Source organism: Columba livia, chromosome 21 (assembly GCF_036013475.1).
Source record: "Columba livia isolate bColLiv1 breed racing homer chromosome 21, bColLiv1.pat.W.v2, whole genome shotgun sequence".
NCBI classification, from domain to species: domain Eukaryota; kingdom Metazoa; phylum Chordata; class Aves; order Columbiformes; family Columbidae; genus Columba; species Columba livia.
This window is the reverse complement of record NC_088622.1, coordinates 493,477-520,953: the sequence shown is the minus strand read 5'-3', so window position 1 is coordinate 520,953 and position 27,477 is coordinate 493,477. Positions and strand designations below refer to the sequence as shown.

At 60.0% G+C, this 27,477-nt stretch overlaps 2 protein-coding genes across 8 annotated transcripts in view; one reads left to right on the top strand and one right to left on the bottom strand.

Moving 5' to 3' along the window:
• Positions 1-2,978, top strand: part of LOC102085351 (uncharacterized) — a 35,946-nt gene extending 32,968 nt beyond the window's left edge. Inside the window, exon 2 of one of the 2 annotated variants that reach the window (XR_010467473.1) lies at positions 33-2,978. Coding sequence is in view for 1 of the 2 variants with exons in the window: in XM_065037832.1 (XP_064893904.1) it covers positions 36-71 (36 nt within the window). In the remaining variant the exon portion in view is untranslated. The remainder of the gene's footprint in view (positions 1-32) is intronic. The other variant, XM_065037832.1, reaches the window with a different exon arrangement.
• Positions 2,979-8,556: 5,578 nt separating this feature from the next.
• Positions 8,557-26,581, bottom strand: NPHP4 (nephrocystin 4). 6 transcript variants are annotated; one of them, XM_065037729.1, is made up of 29 exons: positions 26,237-26,580; positions 25,601-25,789; positions 24,951-25,082; positions 23,351-23,523; positions 23,002-23,066; positions 22,583-22,738; positions 21,858-21,994; positions 21,381-21,541; positions 21,181-21,307; positions 19,474-19,641; positions 19,168-19,297; positions 17,682-17,728; positions 17,065-17,276; positions 16,776-16,967; positions 16,006-16,175; positions 15,307-15,467; positions 14,771-14,951; positions 13,754-13,861; positions 13,431-13,633; positions 13,137-13,354; positions 12,846-13,035; positions 12,645-12,728; positions 12,414-12,570; positions 12,043-12,128; positions 11,274-11,359; positions 10,698-10,947; positions 10,113-10,292; positions 9,214-9,357; positions 8,557-9,134 (listed from the first exon to the last, which is right to left on the bottom strand). In XM_065037729.1, exons 1-29 carry the CDS (start codon positions 26,345-26,347, stop codon positions 8,994-8,996), a joined length of 4,359 nt encoding a protein of 1,452 aa, XP_064893801.1. In that variant the 5' UTR covers positions 26,348-26,580; the 3' UTR covers positions 8,557-8,993. The 6 variants fall into 6 exon arrangements, with proteins under 6 accessions (XP_064893801.1, XP_064893804.1, XP_064893802.1 ...); XM_065037732.1 differs by having other exon boundaries at positions 26,332-26,579; XM_065037730.1 differs by having other exon boundaries at positions 10,776-10,947; positions 26,237-26,577.
• Positions 26,582-27,477: the final 896 nt, after the last annotated feature.

Sequence of the window (27,477 nt, the reverse complement as noted above, 5' to 3'; positions counted from 1 at the left end):
CGCTGTTAATCACGCCTATTGCTGTGTCCCAGCAGGCGGGCCCTGCGGAGCGCACAGGCTCTCAGGACTGACTCGGCTCCGAGGTGTTCACAGACGCGCCCTGTGACCAGCTCCACGTGCTCAGTCCCGCCGAGCGCACCCCAGTCTGGCTGGGAGAATCAGCCCCCTGCCGAGCCCCGCGGTGCCGGAGCCTCCGCGGCTCAGTCCCCAGACCCGGGAGGTCTCGGCTGACCGGCGCTGTTGGATCTACCTCGCTTGTGCCATCTGAAGATCTCCAGATCCGGGCATCAAAAGCCGGAGCATTTCTCTGGCGCAGCCAGGCTGCGCTGTATCGCAAACACCCCGCGTTACTGGAACCGCGTGTCGTAGGTGCAGCACGAGCCCCTCTGTGGGTGAAACGGGGCACTTTTAGGGGCAAGCTCCAGCCCCTCTCAGAGTGTTTTCTGCCGTAGATTTTATAGCTCTTGCTATAAACCTCCGATGGGAAGGGTTGCGTTCTGCTCTTTGCATTTGCACTGCCCTGCCCGTAGCTGCCGGACTCTGCGCTAAATCCAATATCGTAATTCATGATATTCGGGAGGGAGGTGTTGCCCAGGAGAAGGTGGGTTCAGTATTTACCTCCAGGGAGGACAGTCCCTCAATAAGCCGCCAGCAGAGCGTCGCTGCTCGTGTCCCTCCATGCTGCCGCTTTGCAAAACCTTTTGCAGTCACGGAGTTTTCTCTCCTTTGCCTTGTAAAAGCTGGGCAGCGTTGTTTATATCCTCACGCCTTGTCTCTGTATGGAGGCATTTTTGTAAAGATCTGAAGGAAAACTGGAATTGATCATAATGGTTTGCCCCTGGCATGAATCACCACGTACAAAAAGGAAACGCTGCTCTCCACGGCTCCTCTTGGAGGCCACGTTAATGACTTTCCATGGTGCAGACCCGACATCTCGATGGGAGGCAGCCAGGCATCAGAGAGAATGATGGGGAACGTAATGAATCATTTGTCTTCCCTGCAGAAGGAAGAGTGGCAGTGGGAAAACAGGCTCTTAACCCTTCAGCGACCACCGCCGCTCGTGCTCCCGGGGCCCGGACGGGCGGAGAAAAGGGGAAAGGGAGCGCAGGAGATGGATGAGAGGACGTCGCCGTGCTGGAGAGGTTTCGTATGTAAAATGGCTGCAGGCTCGCTGTCAGAACAACCTGGATGTCAGCTATTGCTTATTTTGCTGCTGACGATATAGTGCCACATAGGAATTAACTTTCTCAATAACAGTAATGAAGTGCATTTGGCTTTTTGTGCAGCATCCTTCACCTGAGGTCCTGGGGATGCTGCGGGCATCTCGCTGCTGCCGCCTGATGCAACAGGTTCCACTGCCCAACTTTGGGCTCCACTGCCCAACCTTGGGCTCCACTGCCCAACTTTGGGGCTCAGCGCTGTTTTTTGAACAGCGAGGGAAGCGCGGAGCACGGGACCCACACCCTTAGCCGCGACCACAAACAAATGAGTAACTAGAGCACGGAGCCCCCCCAGACGCAGAGCCCGGCTCCCCGAAACCCAGACTGTGACGGACCAGCCCTGCTCCATTTAATTGGAAAATTTAATTCAATTTTTTAAAATGGCATGAAATCTGTGAGGATTTTACTCGCTGTCAACCAGACTGACCTGGGGGAGGGGCAGCCTGGGCTGATCCCGTACAGGCAGACAGGAGGTCCCGTTCGCGCCCTCGGTGCCGGGGATGCTCCGTGGCTTTGGTGATGGTGACAGAGCGGGGACGGCGGAGGGACCGGTCAGCGCTGCAACTTCCCGACGTGCCGGAATAAATCACCCGCTCTCCTTTAATCAACTCCGCTCCTTGTTTCCTGTTGAGTGAATTAAAAAGCTTTCAGCGGCACATACAAATTGCGGACCAGCCTCATGACTGATAAACGTTCCTTTTGAACTTCAGCACAATAGGAGAGCCGATTAAACTTTTAACATTTTTAATCATATAATTTATTTAAAATGTATTAGCTGAAAGAAAATAAAGGGAAGATTTTTTCTTTATTATTTTCTTAAGAGGAGTTGGCGTTCGAGATGGATAACGGGGCCCAGCAAGCTCGCCTCTGCCGTCACATTCAAACCAGTCCTGCAGCTCGGCCTGAAACTGCCGCCCTTCCGTGAAATCTGGGCCTCAGCTGGGGGGAATGTCCCCGTTTGGCAGCCAGACGGTGTTGACAGCCATGGAAAATCCACACCAAGTGCAGCGGTGGCACCGGCTCGTCTCCCGTCCCGTCAGTTCCGACAGCGTCCCGCACGGCCGGGTCCTGTGCGGCCCCGTTCTCGGGGTGCGGAGCAGGATGCTGAGCAGCCGCCCCCACATCCCTCACCGCCCTGTGGTAATCGATACCCCTGCCAACTACAATGCCAATAGCGTTAATGCTCGATAAATGGCAGGCATAAAACCGAGCTGTTGTGCTGCTCAAAGAAATTGAATTAAAGGTGAGCAGAAGGGATTCGTCACTTGGCCGCGGCTGCCGGAGCCGCCGGGTCCAGCCCCATCAAGGACCTTTCGGCTTGTGCTGGTAACGTGGGCGAAGAGCTGCGTCCGACCCCCAAACCCGCACAGCCCCAGCACCCCCTGCCCCGCATCAGGGCAAATAAAGGGATGCTTGTCTTTGCAAACTTTTTAATTGCAGGCAGCTTTTGTTGCGATGGACACGTATTTATGTCTGATTATTTTTCCTAACGCATCTGTGACACAATCAGGGTTTCCTCTGCACGCACAGGAAGATTTTCTTCATCAGTTATTAGACTTCAGCCCCCGAAGAGCAAATTAGGGGACATGAATATGCAAATCTAATGCTTCTAAACTGATAGCACCAGCGCTTCCTCCGGAGGATCGAAGCTGCGGTGACATTTGGCTTCCAACTCTTTGCATTCTGGGGGTGGGGTTTATACTGTCTTTAATTTGTTTTTTCGCATTGGAGAGAGCTAAAAATAAAACTTGCACCAAAGCTGCTATTTTTTGCTCTTTTTTGCTCTTTTTCTTGCTGGGTTGTGTTTGTTTGGGGCTGTTCAGCCGATATTTGCCCCGTGCTGAGGAAGCTGCGGGCGCAGGGGAGGGCGCAGGTGCCGTCCCCGCGGTGCTCTGCCCGGTGTCCCCGCAGCGGGGGACACAAGCACGGCTGTGACAGCGAGGTGATTTAGCGTGAGGGACAGCTTGGGGACGTGCCGGATGGCCGCGGCACAGATGGCTCCGGTTTGGGCTGCGACTTCCCCAAACGAGCCATTTCGGCCGCCCCAGTCGCCCCCGGGACCCTGCGGCAGAGCTCTGGTCAGTTGAACGCTGCCGGCTGCGGGGCAAACCGCAAACCCCAGGGCGGCCTCCCCGGGAAATAAAACACCGGCTCTGGGGGGTCGGCTTTCAACCAAAGCATCTGTCGGACCCCGGGGAGGATGCTCCGGCACCCGCACCAGGGGCTTCGACACGACGCAGGGCAGCGATGCGCAAACCCCCGGTGTCCGCGTCCAGGACGTGCGCTGGGAAATAAACGAGGGAATGTTGTCAGGGATGGGAAAGAAGAGGAGTAACGTTCAATTCTGCACATGGGGAAGGGATATTTTTAACAGACGCTCCATTAACTGCCAGCAGGATTTGATTTTTCCTTTCTTAGCGTGCGAAACGCTCAGGGAGCGTCAAACGGCGCTCGGTGGCGGCTTCGCTCCTCGCTCCCGTCTGTGCAATGCGAGTTCGGATTAACAGAGCAGCCCCCGCCCCGAGTCCCTCCCCACCCCCAGAACGGCCTTTTTGCGTGTCCCCCAGGGCCCCCTCCCCGCAGCCCGGCCGCAAACCGGGTCAGCGCCACCGCGGCGGGGCCAGCGCGGTTACCCAGAGCAATGGGTTTGTATCGCCTGACAAGAGGTGAAATGAGTCCCCCGCAATTAATAACCCATGAGGGAGAAGCCGATGAGTGAAGGTGGGGGCTGAGCACAGGAAAGGGCAGCAGTGAAGGACCAGGAGCATGGGGGGATTTTGAACACCAGAAAAGAAAAAGGCAGGAATTTACCAAAGCTCTTTTATCTAAATGATGTGGCTCTTCAGAAGATGGAAGATCCCCCAAAAGCCGGCGGCCCCCCAGGTATCGGTCTCCAGGAGGAAATACGAGCTCCCGGGAGCTGTGCTGGTGGTAATGGATTTCATCATTCTTTGCTGCGGATTGGAATGAAAGAGCCTTTCCGTGCAGCAGGAGAGCCGGTATTTCATGGGAATGGGTGTCTGAAAAGCAGGTGAGGCAGCGAAGCCCCGGACAAGCGCCGGAGCGCTGCGAAGCGCAGCACCGTGCCCGGGTCCGGAGCCGTCACCCGGCTCTGGCGAAACACGGGGCACGTGGTGGAGCCGGAATTTATTCCCTAGGACTCCTACTTAATTAAGTGCTTCATTTGCATAACCTTGCACAGTTACTCACTCCTGTCATCATGAAGTTCAGCCATGTGCAAACAGTTAGCAAAAATAACACACATAACTCAAACTTGTGTTTGTTGTACAAACGGTTTTACACGGCGCGGTTAAACGGGCCTGACGTGCCGCCAGCACCGTCCTTCCTTCGCGTTTAAAGAGAGGAATCGATCTCCACGTTGATTTGTGGGGAACCGTTGCAGGTCTTGCCGGGCTCCGCTGGCTCCTCCTGGTTTCCTCTCCTGTCCACTCGGGCTCCCCACAACACCCACACATTTATTTCCCTGTAAATTAGCAAAAAGGCCAATCTGAGGGATCCTTGAGGCCTGATGAGACCTTATTAGACCTTTCCCTTGCTCTTAAAGGTCACCTGTGTTCAGGTCTCTGCAGCCTGTTAACCGGCAGCATGTGTGTCAAATAATGAAGCGGCCAAAAATATACCAGGGGCGCATACAGAGATGTATTTTTAGGGCTGCTCTGCCCTTGCCCAGCTTGCCGCCGTCCTCCCGCGACGCACCGGGAGACACATCCCCGGTGACACTTGGTGGCCGCGCAGCGGTGGCAGCTGGAGCCGCTGAAGGACTGGTCACCTCATGCCCGCAGAAGCTTTTCACCACTATCCGGAGGTTTCGGAGGTGTTTGCAGGGTCTGAACACGCCAAGCGTGAGCAGGTCCGGGCTGCGGGTCCCTCTGCGCGGCTGCGGCGCCAGGAGCCCGCGCTCATCCCCTGTGGGGGCGAGAACGATTCTAATGTCTATAAACTCCCAGGAAGGTAAATGCATTAACCTTATCTTGATCCCGGAGTGTAATTACATAAAGCCCGGCTCCCAGGTAAATTAGTACATTAATAACAATTTTGTTCCTGTAATTACTATCATTTCTTAGATCTCACAGCTATTTGCTAATTCGGCTGTGCCCGTGAGGGCATTTCCAGCACCGGACCCAGCGCCCGCGATGGCCCAGCCTGGCCGCACAGCTCCGTGCAACACACGGGCTCTCGGGAAACCTGTTTTTCAACTAGAAAGACTGTTCGTAGTTTAAACAAAGATGCTGCGAATAGACCAATGTGATTCTTGTTCAGCGTAAGGGTCAGGCTGGTCCCCACCTGGGACACGCGCTGCCGAGCACCCGGGGATCAGCTCCCATGTGCGAGAACAACGTCACGGGCAGCAGGTCTGGCAGCAGCAGCACACAGCAAATGCGGCTGCGGAGCCCCCAGATGCTCGGGGACCCCCAACACCCCCCCAGCCACCCCACGTGGTCCCTCCACATCGCTCCAGAGGAGGAAGGAGCATCGCTGGGGTCTCCATGGAAACGGGCACCGAGCGAGGCTTTAATGTGCCGAGCGGCTTGGCCGCGGCCCCGGGAGCCGTCGGCGGGAGATGAGCTGCATTAGGGAGCAGCGGGGGGGATGCTGCTCCCAAAATGGGTGCCAGCGGAGTATTGAGACCATTAGGCTGGAGAACCTGCTGCCCGCAGGCAGGGAGCCGAGCCTGCGCAGCCAAGGATCTCTTTAGTTCATTTGGCCCCTTTTTTTCTGTGTGCAAATTGTTCGTGAAAATACTTTGATTTTTTTTTTCTTTCTGAATTTGCCTGTTAATTGGGAGCGAGGGGGCAGATGGTCCGTGCCGATGGAGCTCAGAGCATCTTCCTTCCTATAGAGACACCACACCTTTCCTTAGGAGACAACATGAAGCACGGACATATAAGACACTCTGTGACCCATGGGACCCACAGTAAAACAGAGACCTGGCCCAGCCCCCGCGCCTCTCGCTCCATCTCCCGCCCTGTGCGTATTTCGGAGATAAACAGAAGGACGGAGCCTCCGAGGCTTTTATCCAGGACTTTTGATTTAATTTAATTATCGAAGTATGTTTCCCCCGAGATAAGATCTGCGTGACATTTGATAAGCCGTACCTCCTGGCACAGTCCACGCTCATGTACCAGCTGAATGTGTTTACAGAACCTAATAAACCGGTCTTATTGCAGGAGGCAAAACCAGCATCCGTCTCCATCACCCGACGGTGCAGAAAGTCCCAGCAAAGACCCCCAGAGCCCTTGGGGCGCTGCAAATTCTGAAGCTCCGCTCAACTTTACACCCGGGTGGGACGTGAGTTCCACCGGGGAGCAGTGGACCTGTATCATGGTGGATTTTTGATGAGTTATTGGTGAGCAGCGTCCCCAGCCGAGCATCATCCCCAGCCCCCAGCGTCCCCAGCCGAGCATCATCCCCAGCCCCCAGCGTCCCCAGCCGAGCATCATCCCCAGCCCCCAGCGTCCCCAGCCGAGCGTCCCCTCGCTGTGGTCCAGCTGCTGCAGCCCTCGAGCATCCAAGTCCCTCTGCTCCAAGCACTGTCGGGTATCAGCCCCTGGAGCCCCGAGGAATGATCCCCCCCCAGGACCTGCTCAGACCCAGTTTGGCGCTGCCCTGCAGGTCCCGGCCAAGCGGGAGCTCCCCCAGCCCCTTCCTGCGGGACACGCTCATAAAATGCGTTTCCTACAGCCATTGTTTCACTCCTGGAACCCTCAGCCTGGTTTTGATTGAGTGCACTTAATATAGTTGCTCTTGTTGCAGAAAGGATTCTGAGCCTGGTATTTGGCAGCCTCAATCTTAAAGGAATCCATTAAGAGCAGCTTTTCTTGCAGCCGTTAAACTGGTGTTTTATTGAGTCAGTTTTGCGCTTTCAGGGAGACATGTGGGAGAAATGGGGAATAAACCTCCCAACTCCAGTGCTGGGACTTTGGTGCCGTATTTGGGCTACATGTTAATAACCAAAAGGGGATTTTCCTCTGCACAAGAACATCTTAGACCTCACTTTAGAGAAGTACAGGCCCTGAACTTCCAGAGGACAAGACAGAAGGGTAATTGCCCTAATAAATATTCCTTACCCTATTCCCTTTGGGTGGTGAGTGCCAGGAACCGCGTGTGGCTCTGTGCACCAGACATGCGCCGGTGCCGGCACCAGCGCAGCCCGCGCCAGGTACCGCTGGCAAAGGCAGAGCCTCAGCAATTCACATCAGGTAAATTAAAGCATTTCATTTAGATCCTGACCTTTCAGAAGAAAATGAATAATGCATTTCAAAATAAAAACTCATTTCAGACTTGAGAATCAAAACACTTCCAGCTGGAAATGCCAGGGCAGCGCATTGAACACCGGGGGGGTTCTGATTCCTCAGGTGGAAACATCACTGGCCCAAACCGCGGTGCCGGCAGCTGCTCTGGACCGCGGGGCCTCCCCTCCGGGGCAGCCCATGGAGCGGTGGGTTTCTCGGGTGCTGTTGTAGCAAAGCACAGAGAGCAGAGACCGCACAGCCATAAACTCAGCGTCACCCTCCCTCCCCGTGTCGATGTTAACGCAGACGCCTTTGCCTGGCGCTGCCGAGCCACTTACAAACGGGTCTATCAGCGTCCAATTTGGCAAAGGCTCTAAATACTCATTTTAGCTAATGAAGATACCCGGTAATGTCACATTACAAGGCTGGCAAACTCCCAGCAAATATTATGGTGAGCCTTGGTTTAATCAGGGCTTCCTCAGGCAGTTGCACTTCCATGCTCATAACAGGAAAAATAAGCTGGGTTTAAAAGCCTGAGCCCCAGCAGCACGTGCTGTGGCTGCGGCAGCTTTGGCACCAGCTCCCTTTGCTCCTGGTTTCTCGGACCCTTTCCCAGCAGTGGGCCGTTCTGGCTGCTCCTCCTCTGCGTGGCCAAGGGTGCAGACCCGCTCATTCACAGAAACGTCGTTGTATGAAAACGCAATGAAAGTTATTCAGCTAATCTACTTTAATAACCCAACTGAGGGGCCTCTCTGTGCTGCAGACAGTATAATAATTTTTAAAATATTAGCTGTCATCTCCCATCAGTCCTGGAGAGGCAGAGGAACTCGGCACAGAGCTCCGTTGAGGCCACTAATTCATCAGCCCCTGACCCATGGAGAGAAGTGACGTGGAGCTCAGAGGCACAGGGAGAGCCCTTAGCACCCCAACCCCCGATTACAGTGCCCTGGGATGGGTCTGATGTCCCTCAGCCCCAGGGGAAGCGGGGGTGACACAGGGGACCCCACGGCGGGACCGGCGGCACTCGCCTCCACGGGGCTGCAAGGCCTTTCCACTTCCCACGGAAGGAAACGCAACCACACTTTGTCAGTTCTGCTCAGCAAGTTTAATTGATCAAGGGTGAGTAAAAAGTATTTTAAAAATCTCCTGAAAATTGCTTCGGTGTGTGCAAAACTCGGCATAGAATATAAAATACTTTAGAAATATTCTGCAGAATCAGATCTGTAACTCAAGTTAAAAAATAAAGACTCCAACATGCCTAAAAATAAAGTAACACTTAGAAAAATAAAGACATCCTGCAGGCACAACGCATGGCTACAACACATTGGGCTCTCCGTGGTTTGTGCCACACGGCACCACCAGCACCCACAGCAACGCCCGGGGACCCCGACGGGCGGCGAGAGCTCCCGGCGTGGGGAGGGGACCGGAGGTGGCAGGGCTCATCACGGCCCCGTCAGAGACACGGACACGCCGAGACGGCACAGCCGGCGCAGGGACCGGCCCCGGTGCCACCACAGGCTCACTGGTAGAGAACCTTGACACAGAAGGTTTCCTCATTCTTGTCCTCGTGGTCGTTGATGTGGATGAGGATCTCCTCCTCTCCCGCCGCCTGGCTGGGCGCGAAGCGCAGCCCGATGGTGTACACCTCCCCGCCGGCCACCTGCAACAGCACCAGGGACCTGGCACGGGCCCGAGCACCAGGACAGGGGTCTGGGGGGCGCGGCGGCGTGGGGACGTACCTGGAAGGAATCCTCCTTGAACTGCAGCAGGTCGGGGCGGTTGGTGCCCAGGAAGTAGAGCCGCGGCGAGGGGTAGGGGTTGGTGTAGGTGATGCGCTTGTTGCAGCCTCTCCCGCCGCCGGCGGGCAGCGAGATCTCGAACGCCTGCGGGGGGAGCACGGGCCGTGGGGGGCGGCACAGACCGCGGGGGGCAAAGGAACAGCGGGGTCTCCCCCAGACTGGCCACAGAGAGCAGCCTCCTGCACAGCACGTCGATCTGGGGCACGTTGCCATGTCCCTCCCGCCACAGCCCACGTTTGATCTCTGCCCACAGGTACAAAGAAACCACGTCCAAGTGAGAGCGTCCTGCTGTCCGCGCCTCCGCAGAAGCGAGGACTGCTGCCCAAAGGGCTGGGGAGGGGACCGACCGGCTCATCCTGCAGCTCATTAACGGGATTCCGCGGGCAGAGCCGCGGTGCACGCTCCGGTGACGCCCCGCGGCCGTGCAGGCAGCCTGGCACATGGGGGACATGGAGGCAGCCGGTTAAACACTGATCTGAACCTCCCCCGGTACAGAGTGTTCAGGGAAACATCTTTAAAATGAACACATTAGCCAGGAAATGTAGTTTCATCTCCGAGGCAAGGTCTCTGCCGGCACAGCGCTACGGGAAAGCAGCGCGCTGCAGCCTTGATTTCCCAACCAGGGGTATGTCAGAGCTGACGCCCCTCAGCACGGGACTGCCCTCAAAACACCTGAGAGACATTTACCACAGTCTTCAGAGAGGTTATTCAGGCACCAGAGGACCAAATCTGTTCTCGAGTGACAAGTGTCAAAAACACAAAGCAGCAGGAGACAGCCCCGGGTTACCGGGCAGACCGCGAGCGCCGCCCCAGCACCGTCACCGCGAGAGCCGCCGTACCTTGGAGATGAGCGGCTGCCGGCAGGCCAGGCACAGCAGCCAGGAGGACAGCAGCTGGTGGGACTCCACGTCCACCAGGTTGAGGTAGATGAAGCGGCTGCCCGCGCGCCGCGGCCACACACCGATGCGCAGCTCCTGGGCGCCGCTGGCGGGGAGGACGAAGGCGCCATCCGGATCCACCTGCGGAAACCAGCACCAGGAGCTGCAGCCACGGCTGTGGCCTGTCGCAGCTCCACAACGGCCAGCTCAGAGCACAAACCGGACCCGACTGCTCCTAACGCCCTGCATACCAAAGCCAGCACTACCGAACCCCAGCTACGCCGAGCTGTGTAGGGAAGGAGAAGCTGCTCGGGGAGAGGCAGCTGCCCCTGTCCCCTCGCAGGCTGTACCCAGGGACACTTTTCTTTGTTTACGGGACAGTGATGAAGTTTTTGTGCCGCTTATTATCCACTTTTGCAATTACGGCCGAATGAATTCTAAAGAAATTGTTAGTCTTCACATGGTCTCACTAATGCAGATAATTTGCCCTCTGGGGTTTCACGCCGATGATCCTGCACATGACAGCTCTAATCAAAAGATAATTACGGCAAGCGCTTTCCGCAGTGAGCTGCTCGCCATCCCGAGGGGCTGCCCTGCCCGGGCCGGGGGTCTCACCGCGGTTACCTGCAGCTCGTGGGGGTGGGAGGCGAAGGCGCGCACCCTGCGCGGGGCCGCGGTGCCGCGCAGCAGCAGGGACAGGCGGGACAGCTGCCCGGCCGTGCAGCCCACGTCCAGCCGCTGCAGCGAGTGCACGTAGAACTGCCAGATCTGCACCGGCGCCGCCAGCCAGGCGTCCCTGTGGCACAGACAGACCGGTGGGGCTCACTGACCGGGTCCCGGTTCGCTCCCACCCGCTCCCACAGCACCACTGACGCAGAGGCAGCCCGGCTGGCCCAGGAGGCATCAGTCTGCACACCAGAGATGCGCCGGCCGGGGATTATTTAGAGGAAAAGACAACAATGTAAAACCCAGAGCCGCAAGCGTTTTGTGCAGCCGCACAGCCGGCTCCGAGCACCCTCCCGGCCGGGCCCAGAGCCGTGAGCAAGGCAGGGCGGGTTGAGCGCCCTCCCGCCCGCCGCACGCGGGGGTCTTGGTGGCCACTTTTGGGGTCCTGCTACTTACATATAAATAGCAACAAAGAACTTCTTGATCTGCGGGCTTGGTCCTCCGGCTACTTTCAAGAAGATGTCCTGCGGCTCCCCGGGCCCCTGCGTGCAGAAGGAGAGCGCGTCCAGCAGTTAACCTCGAGATCAAACCGGCTAATGAGGGCTCCAGGGCTTCCTTCCATTAAAGGAAAAACCCGCCATCAACCCACTTACAAAAGCAGATGCTTTCAGCATCTAGTTAAACTATGTTATTAAGTTATTATACAGCTTGGCTGAGCTCTTCCAGTATTTTTAATTACAAAAGAGGACACAAACAACTATCGCATTCCAGGTCTGCATCTGTAATCAAATTTTGGCAAATTTTCCCCAAGTTTTCTAACAAGCCTTAATCCAATTACCATACTAACGTGTTTCTGCAATGGCAATTAGCAACTACCCTTCATCACCATCCGCACACATGTGCCCCAGTCTATTTTTCCTTTGCACATCCCCCAGCTGCAAAGCAAGCCCAGGAAACCCCAGCCCGTGCTGGGCATCACCAAACGGGCTGCGCGGGGAGGGAGGCAGGCCGGTGGTTAGGCTTGGCCTAAAGAGCCCCCAGCCCAGCACAGCCACCCCAGCACCAGGAAGGTCCGTCTCTTCTATCGACACAGGGCAATTCTGGCTCCATCGCTGCCAGGGTTTCACTGCCACAGGCTGATAAATGGGGTGCAAGGCATTTGCTGACAAAACAACCACAGCAGAAGGACACAAAGGGCAGAAGGACACCGAAGCATCACCAGTACCATATTTTTGGTTTCGCAAATGATGTCAGGGTCGCTGCAGCGAACAAACATCTGGGGTTCCCCGCCCGGCATCCCCACTGGCGCGCCTGCGGAGGAGAGACCGGGGTGAAGCCACATCCAGCGTTTTCTCTTTGTGCTCGCGACCCCGCACCCGCGCAGCGCAGACCAGGACGCCTCCCATCGGGCTGCCAGCAACCGCACGGGCGCGCTGGTGCGGGGAACCGAGGATAAAATTAACGCAGGCAAGCTGACAAAGGGCAAGCGAGGAGCTCAAGGCTGTGAAAGGGCGAGGAAGCAGAGCTGAGCTCTGTGGGTGCCACCGGCACGGCCAGAAGGCTCCTGTGAGCCACGGCAGCCGGCGACGGGCTCACCGGGGAGGGTGTGCCAGGGGGGCAGCCGGATGGTCTTCTTCAGGAAGGTGAGCTCCGGGTGGTAGAAGCGGAAGGTCTGGTCCACGACGTGTGGCTGCGGCTCCACGTTCACGTGCAGGAGCGCGATGGGCTTCCCCCCGCTCACCTGGAAGGAGACCTGGCCGGGGAGAGGGACGGGGCTTGGCAAGAGCGACACTCCTTCCCCCGGCAGCCCCTCGCCGGCCCCCTCACCTGGATGTGTTTTGTCCGCCCGGCCCCGCTCTTCCCCAGGGAGCAGGTGGCCGTGTTGGCACCGGCACCCAGCCCCGCCGGCCCCTGTGGGTGTGAGAGTGGGCTATGGCACCGCCACGGCAGTGCAGGGCTCTGTGCTGGCAAACACAGCCGAGGGAAACCCTTCAATGAGGAACAGCCTCCAACGGGGGCTGCACCCACCTGCACTGTGATGACGGCAGGGTCTGCGGAGAAGGTCTGGTATTTGAAGGGGATGCGGACGGTCTCGTTGGGGCGCAGGTACACCTGAGGCCTGAGGTCATCGCGGAGGTGGAACATCTCCTCCTCCACCGGCGAGAAGCTCTGCGTCAGCTCCTTGAAGTGCCGCCACTCCCTCGGGTCCAGTACGACACTGGGAGAGTGAGAGCAGAGGTGCTGGTGAGGACTGGTCAGGAGCCGGTGCCACCCCGGCACCTCCCCACGCTCACAGGGGACACCCCGCTGCAGCCCCACCTGAGCTCAGGGTGGTCGATCTCGATGGTGACGGTGTGCTGGACACCGTAGGGGTTCTTCAGGGTGAACTCGAAGAACTCAGCAGTGCCCAGCACGGCGTGCACGGTGCGGGTGGCGGCGATGGCCTGGCTGAGCACCCGCGAGATGCTCTCACCCTTCGTGTGCTCCCGGTAGGCGGCCACGAGCTGCAGGTCCCGGGCACGTTGCTCCTGCCAGCCCTGCCGGGGTGGGGACCGAGGGGACCGTGAGCCTGAAGCCACCACGGCACCCCCAGCCCAGTGTTCCACTCCTCACCAAGAGCTGGGGCGTCCTCCCACTGCCGGCATCCTCCTGCTGCCGCACCAGCGCCATGCGCCGCAGCTTGCGCCGGCGGGCGGCCGCGGCCTCGCTGGAGACGGCAGGGGGGACCGGCCTGGGCTCCGGCCGGCGGCTGCACAGCACGGACGCCAGCTCACCGTCCACCTCAGCCAGCCTGCGCGCCCGCGACACCCGCCCGCCTGCGGGAGATCACCATGGCACCACTGCAGACACCGCCAGCACAGCCCCCGCGGTGCCACGGGGCTGCCAACATGGACCCGCACAGAGAGCCGGAGCGAGCCCAGGCCGGCAGGACTCACCGGCGACAGTGCTCAGGGAGAACCGGCTGCCGGTGCCGTCTGGGACCGCGCAGGAGCGGGATGGGCGTGGGGACGGCGGCTGCTCTGGTGTGTCCTCGCACGGGTGCCCTGGCAGGAGCGGAGACGGGCAGGTAAGCAGAAATCATTTCCACCATTGTAAAGTCTACTGTGAAATCCACCCCCACTGCAGCTCTTTACGGACAATTCTAAAAAGCAGGAGCGGCATCTGTTTGCTGACGATGCTGCTCCCTCCAGAGCCTGTCGCTGTTACCACCGCACACCGGGACAGCGGCATCAAGAGCACAGCGCCATCCCGAGCGATTCACCGCCCAGCCCCAGCCAGCGCCCGCTTCCATTTCGGTGTTCTCCGTCTCCATCCCCGGCACTGCCACTGGCACTGCCGCACCTCCCCACTCCTGCTGCCGATTCCGCTCCCACAAAGGCCATGCCCAGAGCCGGACGAGACTGTAAAGCCACCAGGATGTAACCAGCCTAGAAACCCCATCCCCGTCCTTACAGGGCACTGCGCTTTTCAATATTGGCTTTAACAACAGTACTTTGAAATTCAAAAAGAAGAGAACAAGAGGGAAAACAAACGGCAGCGGAGGAGCGGCTGCGTCCTGGGCAGCACCTCTGCCTCCCCCCGCCCTTCTGTGGGTGCAAGTTAAACCCCTCCCCAGGTTGTCCTTCCCAGGAGCTTATCGTCCCTTCACAGGCAAAGCACGGAAACGATGATGTACGGTATCTCATAATGGAGCTAATCTTTCTTCTGAAGATAAGATTTTAAACCTGGAGTCACTGAACGTTTATAAGACGGTGAATTAAATATATAAAATAAAAGCACCCAGCAGGTTCTGGGAAGAAAACGTTCCTACAAGCGTGGTTTTCTTTCGGGTACGGCCTCATGCGTGCTGCACAAGCTCCACGCCATTCACTCGCACCCAACCTACGCGGCCCTGGCCTCCCCGGCGCCGTACCAGCACCAAACCTTTGGCTGGCGTGGGCAGCGGCTCTTACCGACGTTGGCCAGGCAGAGGTGGAGGCGGCCCCGGGTGGCCACGCGGACGCCGAGGGGCCGCAGGGCGCCGTGCCGCAGCGCCTCCCGGCCCAGCTCCGGCACCTCCGGCTCGTACTCGGTCGTGGCCACCTCCAGCTCGTGGTGGGTCCTGACGGCCGCCCGGCCCTGGCGCAGCAGGGGCTGCGGACAAGGCGAGGACAGAAATGTGTCACCGGGGAGCCGGTCTGGGGTGGAAGGGTCAGGTAAGGTCTCTGTGTGTCTGAGGTCTGGGGGTTTGGCCCTAGAATACTGCAGCAGTTCAGGGAAGTGAAGTTAATGTTTTGCCATTGCTTTTGAGGAGAAGATGACAAACCCCACAATTAGGGGCTCGTCGGGTTGACATCAGTCTCAGTTACACAGAGGGGCTGACAGCAACTCAATTACTAAAGACACAAGGATAAGGCAACAGCATCTCACTGCGGGGACAATGGGAAGGCACCCGCAGGCTGAGCGGGGCCCTGAGCCTGGTGTCAAAGAGCCGCGGCTCGACCGGTACCTCCAGCCTGAGGGCAGCGGAGCCCACGAGGAGCAGGGAGTCTCCGTCCCAGACGTCGATCTGGAGGCTGTGCTGGGCCAGGTACCGCAGGAACCAGCGCTGCTCCCCGGCGCGCAGGAACGCGGGATCCACCAGGTACCTGAGCTGCCAGCCCGGTGGCCCTGCCGAACGGGGCAGCGTCACGGGCACGGAGCCCCCGCGGCACCGGCACTCCGGAGAACCCTGCCTGCGGGCTCACCCTCCGCTTAATCAGCCTGTCCGCCAATTAGTGAGGTGCGAGGTGCCCTGGGACCAGCACCATCCCCCTGAAACGCTCTGTACAGACCCCTCTCCATTAACAGCTCTACGTGGAGAGGGAGCCTTATCAGCCCAATGTGGCTGGGGTCTCTTGGGACCAGAGTTTAAGACAGAAAGAAACAAGAAGCATTCCGCTCGCTCTGGGCTCTCTGCTCTCACCTGTCGCCATTATTGGGTTTTGGGTTTTTTTAAAATACATTTAACTGCAGTGAGAGTCGGCAACCTCAACGTCTGAACTGTATCACCAAGGACTGCTGCTGTTCTACTTCAAACGTTGGACATTTTGAACGTGTTTCATGCACAAACTAGCAGGTTTGCTCTTAGAGCAGATGCCGGCCCGCTGAGGCGAGCCCAAATCTGACTGATGGAAAAGCTGCACGAGGAGCCCAAGCCAGAGCTTACCGGTGCTGAGGGTCCCGTCCTTGTTCACCCGGAGCAGGAGCTGTGCCGCGGTCCCGCCATCCATGCCGAGCAGCTGCAGCCGCGGCGTGGTGACAGGTGGGAAGCGGTAGAACTGGAAGGTGAGGAAGATGGTCCTCGGCCACGTCCCCTCCTCGCTGTCCCGGGCGTCCCTTGAGCGAGAGAGGGGCTTGGGTGAGCTCACGCAGCGCTGCCTCCCCAGCCCGAGCTCCTCGTGTGCTTGGCACCCGCTGGGAGGCAGAAGGACATGAGAAGATCAGCAGCATCACAAGTGTTTGGACTTCTGAGGAGAGCAGGCATATGTTTTGCCTTGGCTTTCCAAAAAGCCTCATCACTCCAGCTGCCTCCTGCCATGTGTGTGATGGAGGAGCCCCAAGGCAGCGTTTTACCTTCGCACAGCCTCGGGAACACCGCGAGCAGGGCCCTCCAGCCAAACCCACCCCCCCGCTGCCAACTTCCTCTACACTACACATGTTTATGGAGAAACCCAACATTAATGAGCTTTTACATCACCTTGGGGCTAATGGACACAACCAAAATGGAATATGATTTACAAGTGCCCAGAAAGGGCAAGAGCAGCATCACAGAGCCCCCCGGGGCATCACCTCCACAGCAGGTGCTGGGGGAAGTGGCACCTTTGCAAGGACTTCTCCTGCACAAGCATGAGGGTTTAGGGGGGATTTTGGGAGGACTCTCCCCAGGAGAGCCCTTGGATCCACTGCAAAAGGTACCGCGGGGATCCGCCATCCCACCTGCCGAAGGCCAGGAGCTGCAGGGTTATTTCATTGCCTTGCAGAGGGTCGGCTTCTTCCAGCTGCAGGCTGAAGCTCCCCGGCTCCGCCGGCTCCGAGATCTCCACCGGCTCCCCGTTGCGGTCCAGGATGTCCGGGAAGCCGGCGGCGTGCAGGCGCGCCAGGGACGCACGGGACAGCGGCGTGTGGGAGCTGGCGAGAAACGGGGCTCAGGGGTGCGGTGGCAGCCGCGGGGGACCCCGAGGGGCCGGTGACAGGGACAGGAGCCCGGGAAGGGCGGGAGCGTCACCTGCCTGCCTGCAGCCCCACAGCGGCCACGGGCACCTGCAGCGGGGTGAAGGGCAGCGCCCGCAGCTGGTCACCGGCACAAGGCTCGGCGTCCGGCGAGCCCAGGTCAGCTTCCAGGTGAGTTATGGCCCCGTCCTGCCAAGAGCTGCGGCCACATGGCACCGGGGACCGGCCCCTGCCCCGCGGTGGGGATGGGAGCTGGGACACCGGGAGCTGGAAGGAGAACAGGGAGCGTGAGCAGCCCCCGCAGAACCCAGGCCAGCCGGCACCCTTCCCGCTGAATCACCCCTCCCGCTGAACGGGCTCAGACGCCGTGTGCTCCGGCATCGGAAGCGGGCAGCTCGAGGGCTCGCCCCTCTGCTCCGTGTTCAGCTGCTGCACCTGCCCTGCCAAGGGGAGGGACGAGAAAATGCAGCAGGAAGATCAAACTGCTTAACATGGTATTATGAAGCATTTTGTTTCATCAAAAACGTTTGCATGCATTGATCCCTGCATCAAGATATTCAAAAGCATAAAGAGGGATTTTTAGTATCCGTAGCTCTATTTAAACGCCGGTAGCACGATGTTCCCCCCGTATGCCGCCGCCTGTCACCGTGTGCGCTGGCGCGTGGCACTTACCCCCGGTCCCTGCGGCGATGCCGCCACGCGCAGTGGGGCCGGCGGACCTGCGGACAGGGGCGGGAGATACTCAAGCGCAGCTGCCACCCCGCGACATCGCACCCACGGCTGCGCCCTCCCCACCCAGCCCCCGCCCGCCCTTCCAAACCTCGGGTGACGCCGGCTCAGCGGGGCGGCTGACTGCCTCCCAGCCACTCGTTTGGGTTATTTTTCCAATAAGCCCCTTGCCCGGGGCAGGGGACGCGGCACATCTCCCGTGCCATCCGCTGCCACCTCTGCCGTACGCGGCAGTTGCTCCGTCGCCAGCCGAGCCGCGGCTCCCCGGGGCACGCGGTGCTGCCCACGTGGGATGCTTAATGAGACGTGGAAGTTTAGAACACTTAAGGTTTCTCCATTATTTCTTGTCACTCCCTTCATCTGTTCATGCATTTGTGCCCCAAAACAGTGGGAGCTTTGCTGTGTTTCTGTTTGGCTGCTCATGTCACGCTGGCACAGCTGAGCTCCCCGAGCCGCGGCTCCCCTGGAGCAGAGCAGGCACAGATGTTCTATCTCTGCACCCACGGGATGCCAAAACCTTATTTTGCTTTCACCACCAGATATTCCAGCTATTTCACGCTGACTGCCGCACAAAGGGAAGTGCCCTGTGTCCCGCTCATCTCAAACCCTGTTCTCTCAGCTGGGATGGCTTTGGCCGGTGTCAAAGAGACGACGGGCAGACCCATCGGCAGCACCGGCAGCCGAGCCAACAGAAGATGTGCTCAGGCTCCCCTGGCCAAAAGGACCAGATGGTGTCACATTTTCCAACAGAGCACTACACCAAGTTAACAGAATGCTGTGCTCGGCAGCTCGGCTGCAGGCTGGCTCTACCGCACGGCTGCTCACCTCGCGGCACAGCACTGGGACCAGCGCCGAGCCGCACGGCTCCCCCCGCTGCCGCCAGCCCCCCGGATCCCCACATCCATCCCCGGTGTCCTGGACGGCACCTGGGAAACCTCCCGGAGCCGCCGCCGGGAGGCAGCGCCGCTGAGCAGAGCCTGACCCAGAGCTCCCCAGCCCCATTGCACCTGTGGGGGTCTCTGCTCCGAAGCCCCTCGCACCAGCAGACCCGGCAGAATGGCTGACGCTGGGAGCCGGGACTCGCTGCGGCACAGCCGCTGTGCCACTGCCATCTCGTGGCAGTCACGGCAGCACCGGAGCGGCAGCAGTGCCCACGCTGCACCCACCACCAGCACCACCCTGACCCGCCAGCGGGATCACCGGCTCACCGGAGACAGATAAGCTCATAAAACACTGAAACGCCACGAGGTACCTGCAGCACCGCACCGAGACCGCACGGGACCTGAGAGCTGAGTTCAGCTCGACAAAAACTCGCTTCGCTCCTGTAATTCACAAACTAGCTCAGTGGAACTCAAAGTCGTGTTTTTCTCCTGAGCAGACACCAGTGCCACACTATATTTTAAATGTCAGCGATCTGGAAAACACTCACTCAGCGACGGCGTGGGAGGCTTCTCCAACCTGTCCCTGTCTTTACGTAGGATCTGTGCAGCAGTTACAAGATGTTCTTCCGAATCAGTGGAAACATGGAATTGGACAGTCCCAGACTCCACGTGCTTCCCCTGAAATTGGAAACAAAATGCTTTCAGAGAGCGAGCTGCGCGCAGGCCCCTCCACCTCCGAGGGACGATGCCCGCGCCCTGCAGCCAGATAAACCGCGGTGTGTGCCGGAGGCAGCCTGGCACGTCAGCGGCTTTCGGCAGAGCCTCTACGGCCAGCCTGCCCCAGCAGCCCTTACCTGGCGGGAGCCGCGGCCGCCCCGGGGGGTCTGGTACACCAGGGCTTGGCAGGGGCCGCGGCGGGGTCCGCCTCGCAGGGGCAGCTCCACCTGCGCCTCCCCGGCTCCGGGGACGGGGCTCCAGATGGCCCAGCGCACCGAGTGCATGTCAGCGGCCTCACCGCGGGCCTGGGAGGGAAGAGGAGAACAGGGTGAGCTCCAGCACCCCCACCTCGCTGGAGCCGGGTTCTGATCTGCCGCAGCGCCCCACGCCCGCGGCACAGACACCGCTCCCCTGCCACCCGCCCCGCAGACATTCCCTTTCCCAGCGCCTTATTTCTCTTTAGCACCCATCTCCCCCAGCAGCCCCACCTTCCCGCTCCCATCCCGCCGCAGGCTCCGCGGAGCACCTGGAGCACTCCCTCCAGGTAACTGCACCTGATCACCTCTGTGCTATGGATCCGCATCATATAGTGCTGATGTAACACAAACGCACGATATAACGCCCCTCAAAACACAGGCTTTCTGTCTCCTGTGTGTGTTTAGCACACGCAGGCTGAGGCAGGGACACCAGCACCCACAGCGCTGTCTGAGCCCACACTCACACAGCTGCATTAAGGGATATACCTTATAAGCAATACATATGTTTGACCCTCAAAAGGCAGCGCAAAGGCTCCCACTTACCCACAGCGTCCCCTTCACCCGGGCAGAGCTGCAGAGCAAACCCAGACCCGCCAGCGCCCGCAACCACCTGCACAAGCTGCTAATTAGGGCAGAGCAAGCGGCTTTGGGATTATCGGCTCTGCCGTCCCAGCTCTCCGGCACCGCCAACACTTGCATCTGCACCAGGAGCCCCGAACCCCGCGGGTCCCGGGGTTTCCAGCTGTTTACAGGTTAAACCCAATACCCAACACCGACAGCAAAGCTCAGCTTCTCCTGCCCCTCAACACAAACCGCTCTGGCCTGTCCCACTTCACAAACATCTGCTTTCCCCCAGTTTTGCTCCCAACAGCTCCAGGGAGACAGACACTCGCTGCACTTGCAATGAGCATCTCAGACGATGATTCGGGCCCCTAACGAACCTCCAACCATCCATCCAGCCACACAAGGGGTAACGAAGGGGAGGACTGAACACTAAGGGGAGGACTGAACACTAAGTACAGCTAAGCTGTAGAGCTAAGCTGGGTTTAACCTGCAGAAAGGTTAAACTCAGTTCCATGTAAATGACGGGTAAGTATGTGCTAACAAGCATGGTCTCCACAGTCAATAGAGACTTGTCCTGGCTTTAAGGTCTGGACAACAGGCTGAAGCTCCAGAAAAACCTCAGCATTCAGGAGAAAATAAAAAAGCCAGAGAGATTTCTTTAGAATGCAGCATTTATGCTGAAAAGTTAAAGTCTTTTATAAAACAAAAAAAGAGCTAAAATTTTCCAAATTAGCTTGCCAGAACGCTGCAGGACCACTGCAGGCTACGCTTCTCCGTGTACACAGTGGAGAAATACAACCACATGTAATTAAATGACTCAATAAGCCCTTTGCAGGGTATTTTGTGCAGCGCTGCAGAAAACACCTGGACACCTCACCGGCCCTTCGTGAGGCACCGCGGCCACGCAGCGAGGAGCCGCTGTGCCTGGGGGGCGGGCGGGGGTCTCTACGAGGGGAGCCGCTGTGCCTGGGGGGCGGGCGGGGGTCTCTACGAGGGGAGATGGGGTCCCACGCCCGGCCGTACCTTCCCAGCGGCTCTCCCCGCGGCGCAGCACACGTACTCGAGCAGGAAGCAGACCCCGATCGCCGGGTGAGGGACCATCTCGTCCAGGTGGATGCGGCTCCTCAGGACCAGGGCTTGACCCGCAGCCCTGCACAGGGATGGAGACGCGGCTGTGGGCAGCGCCGAGCGGGACGGACGCAGCACCAACAGGTCCCCCTTACCTGGCTGTGGAGCCGGGCACCCCCGCGCAGCTGCCCCGCGCTGCCTCCGGCACCAGCACGGCCACCTGCGGCGCCTGGACGAAGCACAGGCCGTTGTGGACGCCGACGTGCAGCCGCCGCTCCCGAACCACCAGCCCGTCACCGTCCGGCGCCGCGTTGGCCTGCAACGGGCAGACAAAGCACTTGCCGGCAGCCTCTGAGCGCTGCCGGTCCTGGAGAGCCCAACTACCGTGAGCACCGCAGCATCTCCCCCCTGCACCTCCCACAGCAGAGCAAACCCAAACTCTGCTTTAGTGACCCGACACAGAGCACCCGTGTGCTGACCCAGCAGAAGGCTTGCGCAGCAAAAGGTCAGATTCCAAGTGAAACAAATACACGAGCGTCATTTATCTGAACTTCTCCTCTCCACCCGTAACCGAAGCGCCGGCATCAGTGCTGGTGCCTGCGCTGTCCCTGCCGTGACCGCCGCGGTGGTACCTGCAGTAAGCGGTCGCTGTTCAGCAGGTCCAGCAGCTCCTCCTCGAACTCCTCCAGGGACGGGTGCAGCCGCACCGACAGCCGCTCCAGGTAGCGCGGGACCGGGCTCAGCAGCCGCGGCCTCTGCAGGCGGTCACCTGCGGGACAAGCAGCACCGGGGACTCTGCTCTGGAGACTCGCTTGGCTTCCCATGAGCAGTCACCCCCCAGAAACGATCAGTGCTTAGCGCAGGGTTTTCCAGACAGCAGGCTGAGCATAATTCAGCTGCAGAACAGAGGGTACTTTTTACCCTCTCGATCCTCAGATCACATAATTCTAGCTCGAACAGCAAGGCTGCTGCCCACAGGGAAAGATTAACGAGGGCTGGGAGTGCAAGAGCTCATCCCCTGAACCTGCCAGACCCCAGCAATCCTGAGCCCACCCACCACGGGGGACTCTGAACCAGCTGCACGGGCTCCCAAGTCTCTGCTGAGCAGCTGTAATTAACCGCACCATCATTTATCCCTAACAGCTTCCCAGGAGCAAAGCAATTAAAGGAAGAACAGAGCAGAGCCACTCTGACGTCTGTCAGGATGAGCAATGGACACAAGGGCTGCACCAGCCCTCTCGCCAAGGGGCAGCGCTGCAGAGAACCCGGAGCTCCCGAAAACTGCCCAGCCCTGCCCACAGCCCCCGGGACCCGCTGCCGCGGGCAGGAGGGCGCAGGCAGAGGAAGGAGCCCCTACCCGTGTCCCCGCGAGCCGGCAGCAAGCCAGGAACATCCTGCAGCCCGGACATCAGAAGGTTTTCAGGAAGGAGGTGGAATATCATCTCCAGGGGCTGGTGGGGCTTCAGGGAGTACTGCAAGTGGCTCTTCTCCATCACCGTCAGGTATTTGTTCTCTAAAGAGAAAGCACCCCAAGATGTCCAAAACTGGGGCAGACAGCCTTGCAGCGCTGCTGTTGAAGGAATCGTTACCGCAAACACAGGCGTTGGGAGCAAATAAAACCTCGTTTTGCCCGGCCAGGACTCCCAGCTGGCAGCAAGGAACGGCCAGTTAGCGCCACCAGGGCACGGGACACACATCGTGCCGACCGGACGCACGATGCTCGTCTGGATGAGAGGCTACGGGAAGGCACGAGACGCGATGTCTGCTGCCTCTTACTTTCCAGGGGGTCCTGGAAGCGCGGGTGCAGCAAGGCGCGCGGCGTCCCGTGGTACAGCTTCAGCCTGAAAGCAAAGAGCATACGCAGCGGTCAGGGAATCCACCCCGAGGCACATCTCCATCTTCACAGGCGCTGCTCAGGAGCAAGAAACCACCCGCGGTAAAGCCCCTCTCCTTTGGGGCAAGGCCAGGCATTGCTCAAGCCCATCGCTGCTCCCCAGCAGTGCAGAACTCCAGGGTTCTACGCGCTGGCTTTGTTTCCGCAGCCCCAGGACCACGCTTTGTGCTCTGTGCACGTTGCCAACCCAACTCCCAGCGCGCCCCATCACCCAGCAGCGGGGGGACCTACGTTCTGTCCTCGACAGCCAGGTCCGCAGCCTCCGACCCGCTGCCGAAGAGCGGGATGAGCCCAAAGCCGCAGGAGAGATGCCGAGAGCCCCCGTCCTCTTTCCCCGCGACCACCACCACTTCCACGACCACGGTGATGCCGGGGTGGTTCAGGGAGGTGTGGAAGTAAACAGTCTGGGATGGGAACAGAGAGACAAAGGGCGTTTCAGAGCTGGTGGCAGCTCCAAACAGAGCAAGACCTGTTGCATGTTCAGCCAGCAGCGCAGCCACATCGCCCATTGAATCTTCCAGACAGCAGCTGGCGGCAAACGACCTCCGGCACCACTCGGAAACCGCAACCTCCTTCAATCTCAAACATCAACTTCTAAAATGTATTTTTTGTTGGCAACACCAGTTCGCCAAAGTAACTCAGAGGCTGCAGAGCCTGTAAGAGGAGCCTACGGCACGGTGTGAGCCCCCGGGAGCTGGGAACCCTCCTGCCGCAGGAGGGGCTGGGACACAGGTCACCTCCCCGGGACAGGATTTAAAGCTGGGTTAATCTTTCTATTAAAAACTCATTAGTGCAGTGTCCCAGGGAAAACGTTTCCTGTAACCACAGGCTGTCAGGAAGGGATAACAGAGAGAGACATTACTGCAACAGCCCAGGGAAATAAATCATTATTCTATTATCTTTTATTGCAAAATGTTGAAATAATGACCGCTGGCTGCAGATCGATGCCTTGCCTTGCAAAGACACCGAGAGCCCGTGCAGCAGGTCCTCTGCAAAGCAAAAAGCTCGTCCTTCCCCAGGCTGTGGGGATTTTCTCCACGCCTCTCAAAAATAGCAGGGCCGGCAGTAATTAGAACACTGGGGAAGAAACGCACATTAGCACCCTTCAGATAACACTGCCAATGCGAACAAACGAAGGAGCGCGGCGCTCATCTGCGCTGCAATGGAGGAGGTGGAAGAAAAAGTTACCAAAACGTGACACCTTGGTTGTCACCCACACCACGGGGCAGCGGGACGTCCCCAGGAAGGGACGCCGTGGCTTGCGGGAGCGATGGCAGAGGCTCCGGCACAGTTTGGCTCCCATGCCAGAGCAGCGCTGTGCCACGGAGGCTGCTCCGTCCCTTCCCGTCCCCTCCACTGCTGAGGCAACACCGCGCTCTGCCGCCGGCTGCAGGCACCGCAGGCACCCAACCGCCATCACCAGCCCCAACAACTGCCGCGGAGCCAGATAACCGGATAGGGCCCGGGGCGCTGCCGGTGGTGCCGGACGGGACAAGGGCTCGCTGCTGCCTGCGTGCAGGACAAACCACAGTGGGCAGGGCCGGCCGGACAGACAGACAACGCGTCAGAGCTCGTGCACGCTCTGGACTCGCTGCTTTAAAAGGCTCCGCGCCCACCAGAGCAAACCAGCACCAAAGGAGAGGCTCCAGGCTGAACTCCAGCAATAACAGCTGTTTCCCTTCGAGCACTGAAAACCTCCCTGCCTGGACTGAGCTCCCGCAGCTCCAGCAGCCTCCCCGGCATCACCGCCCCTCGCGCCTCCCCCCGGGCGGCGGGTGCTGTCCAAAGGCAGCGGTACAGACCCTGCCCGCCCGCAGGGCCCGGCTCCCACCTCGTTGAAAGCCGCCCTGGCCGGGCGCAGCGCGGTGACGCGGGCAGCTCGCCGGCCGCTCCTCCACGTCCTCCCGAAGAAGTGGTGGTGGGTGGCATCGAAAAGGGACAGGCGCAGCTGGTACTCGGCTCCCTGCAAGGCACGACAGGCTCCGCTCAGGGACACAGCAGCTCAGCAGCCCCGAAGCTGCAGAAAACACTTCGGGACGAGAGCACGGGCAATTCCTGTTTTCTGATGCCCAGATCAGGCGCGTGGCCGTGAACAGCTTTGTGCAGCAGCAGAGAGCCTTTCCGAAAGCCAGAGGTTGAACAAGCAAAGCAAGAGTGGGGAAACTGAGTATTAAGCATATAATAAAGAGTTAGCAGACTTATAAAGTGCTACACATGTATTTTAATTTTAAAATGCTTACCTAACTTAAAAAATAATGAAACACAAACTCCCGTTTGCAGGTAAAAACACATGGGATTGAGACACGGGGTTGATTTGTGTTTCTGGGAGATAGCTGGTTAGTTCTCACCAAAACAAGTAACTGTTTTGAAAACCTCCACCTTTACGGGCTTTGGTACAGCCCGGTGGTGCCGCAGAAGGGCGCTGGGCAGACACCGAGGGCTGGCTCGGCAGCCGCACGGCCGGGCTCTCCTGCACCGTACCTGGGTGAGCGCGGCCCCTTCCAGGTGCTTCAGGACGCAGCGGAACGCCGCGGAGCGCGGCAGGCGGGCCCGTCTGCGCTGGCCGTGGGGAGGAATGGCGAGGTTCTGCAGAAACACCCGCTCCCACTCGCTCATCTCGCTCCCGAAGGCCGCCTCTCCCCGCCGGCGCTGGCTAGGGCGAGCACTCGGCTGGAAAACAGGAGGAAACGCGTGTTCCAGAGCACGCCATGGGCCGTGGCGCTGCGCACAGACTACCCGGAGGGACCCGGGGCGCCCGCACCGCACAGCGAGGGCAGCGCTCCCCGGGAGCGGGAGCTCAGCACTGCACCCGCGGGCTCTCCCGGGGTACGGCGGGACCCCAGCGGGCCGAGCCCAGCCCCACTAGCCGCGGACACGCGTGTGTGCACGGACACCCGTGGCGCACGTACCGAGTCCCGTGCACACACGTGCACGTAGCCAGAGCCCACGTGCGCACACACGTACAGCGGCCACGCCCGTGCGCACGTGCACACACACCCGTGGGCGCCGGGACCGGCCGTGCTGCGCGAGACCAAGCCCGCCTGCGCGCCCACCCGCGCCGCCCCACGGCGCTGCGGGCAGGGCAGGACCGGCGCGCCGGGCCCGATCGATACCCACCGGGGCTGCATGTCCGCCGCAGGGTAGTGCCCCGGCGGGCGCGGCGGACAGCTCGGGGCCCGCCCAGCCCACCGCACCGACCCCCGCGCACGCACCGTGCCCGGACGACATCTTCTCGGGCCCGACCAACTCCGCACCAGGCCGGGGGGGAGACGGACGCGCCGGCGCCGCTCACCACCCCGCCGCCCACGCTCAACACCGTCACACAGGCGGAGAGCGGTGAAAAAGACGGAGAAAAGATCCCAGAGCGGTGCGGGACGCGGCGGCGGAAGCGGTGGCGGCGGCAGAGGCCGTTCTCCCCCGCGCGGGTGGTCGCGCCCGGCTCAGCATCGGGTTACTAGGGCGATGGTGCCGCACCGGGGGGGGCGGGGCTTCGCCGCTGGGCCCGACCGGCGCTTCAGCCAATGGGGGTGGTGCGGAGCGCCTTACATTTGCATACGTAGGGAGTGGCGGGCGGCGCGGCCAATCGGCGGCGGGCGGGGAGGGGCGGGGCCTGCCCCCCACGAGGGCGCCGCGGCGGAGCGGCGGGGAGCGGCGGAGGCCGGGCAGGTGCGGGACCGCGGGGACGGGGCAGCGGGCACACCGGGGGAAGGCGGCGGCGGGGTTGATGGGGGTGATCGGGGCTGCGATGGGGATGATGGATCCGCGCATGGCCGCAGGCAGGGTGCGGTAAGGCCGTGTCGCCGCACACCGGTCCGCGGCGCCGGGCTGGCGCTCCGGCGACATCTGGCTCGTCGCCCGGGAGCGGTGGGAGCGATGCGGGGAACACGGTGCCCCTTCCCGCGGGGGCTGCGCCCCGGGCTCCCTCCCAGCGCCGCCGGGGGACGGCGGGCGCAGGCGCGGTCCCGCGGGAACGGAGGATGCTCGGGACGCAGGGCGCACGGCGGAGCCCCGGTCCCGGCCCCTTTCCTCGGGCAAGACACCCCGCGCTGAGCGGGGAAGAGGGGGTTTGTCCCTCTTTTTTCCCCAGCGGGTCAGGGTAACCCTGGCTCGGTGCTCGGGCTGCTGGTGGCTGTGGCCGGTTGCCATCGCACTGGGGACAGGCCGGTGCTTAAATCCCGACAACGTGACCTGCAGACCTGCAGGAGAACGGACATGTTATTTTTTTCCCAAAACATCTTCCCCAGTTTTTGTAATCAGTGCCGGATTGGAGACAAAACTGTCACATGCTCTACGGAACATGGTGGCTTCGTTAACCAAAATGACACACGGGGTGGTTGGAAGGGGTGACCCCTCTCCCC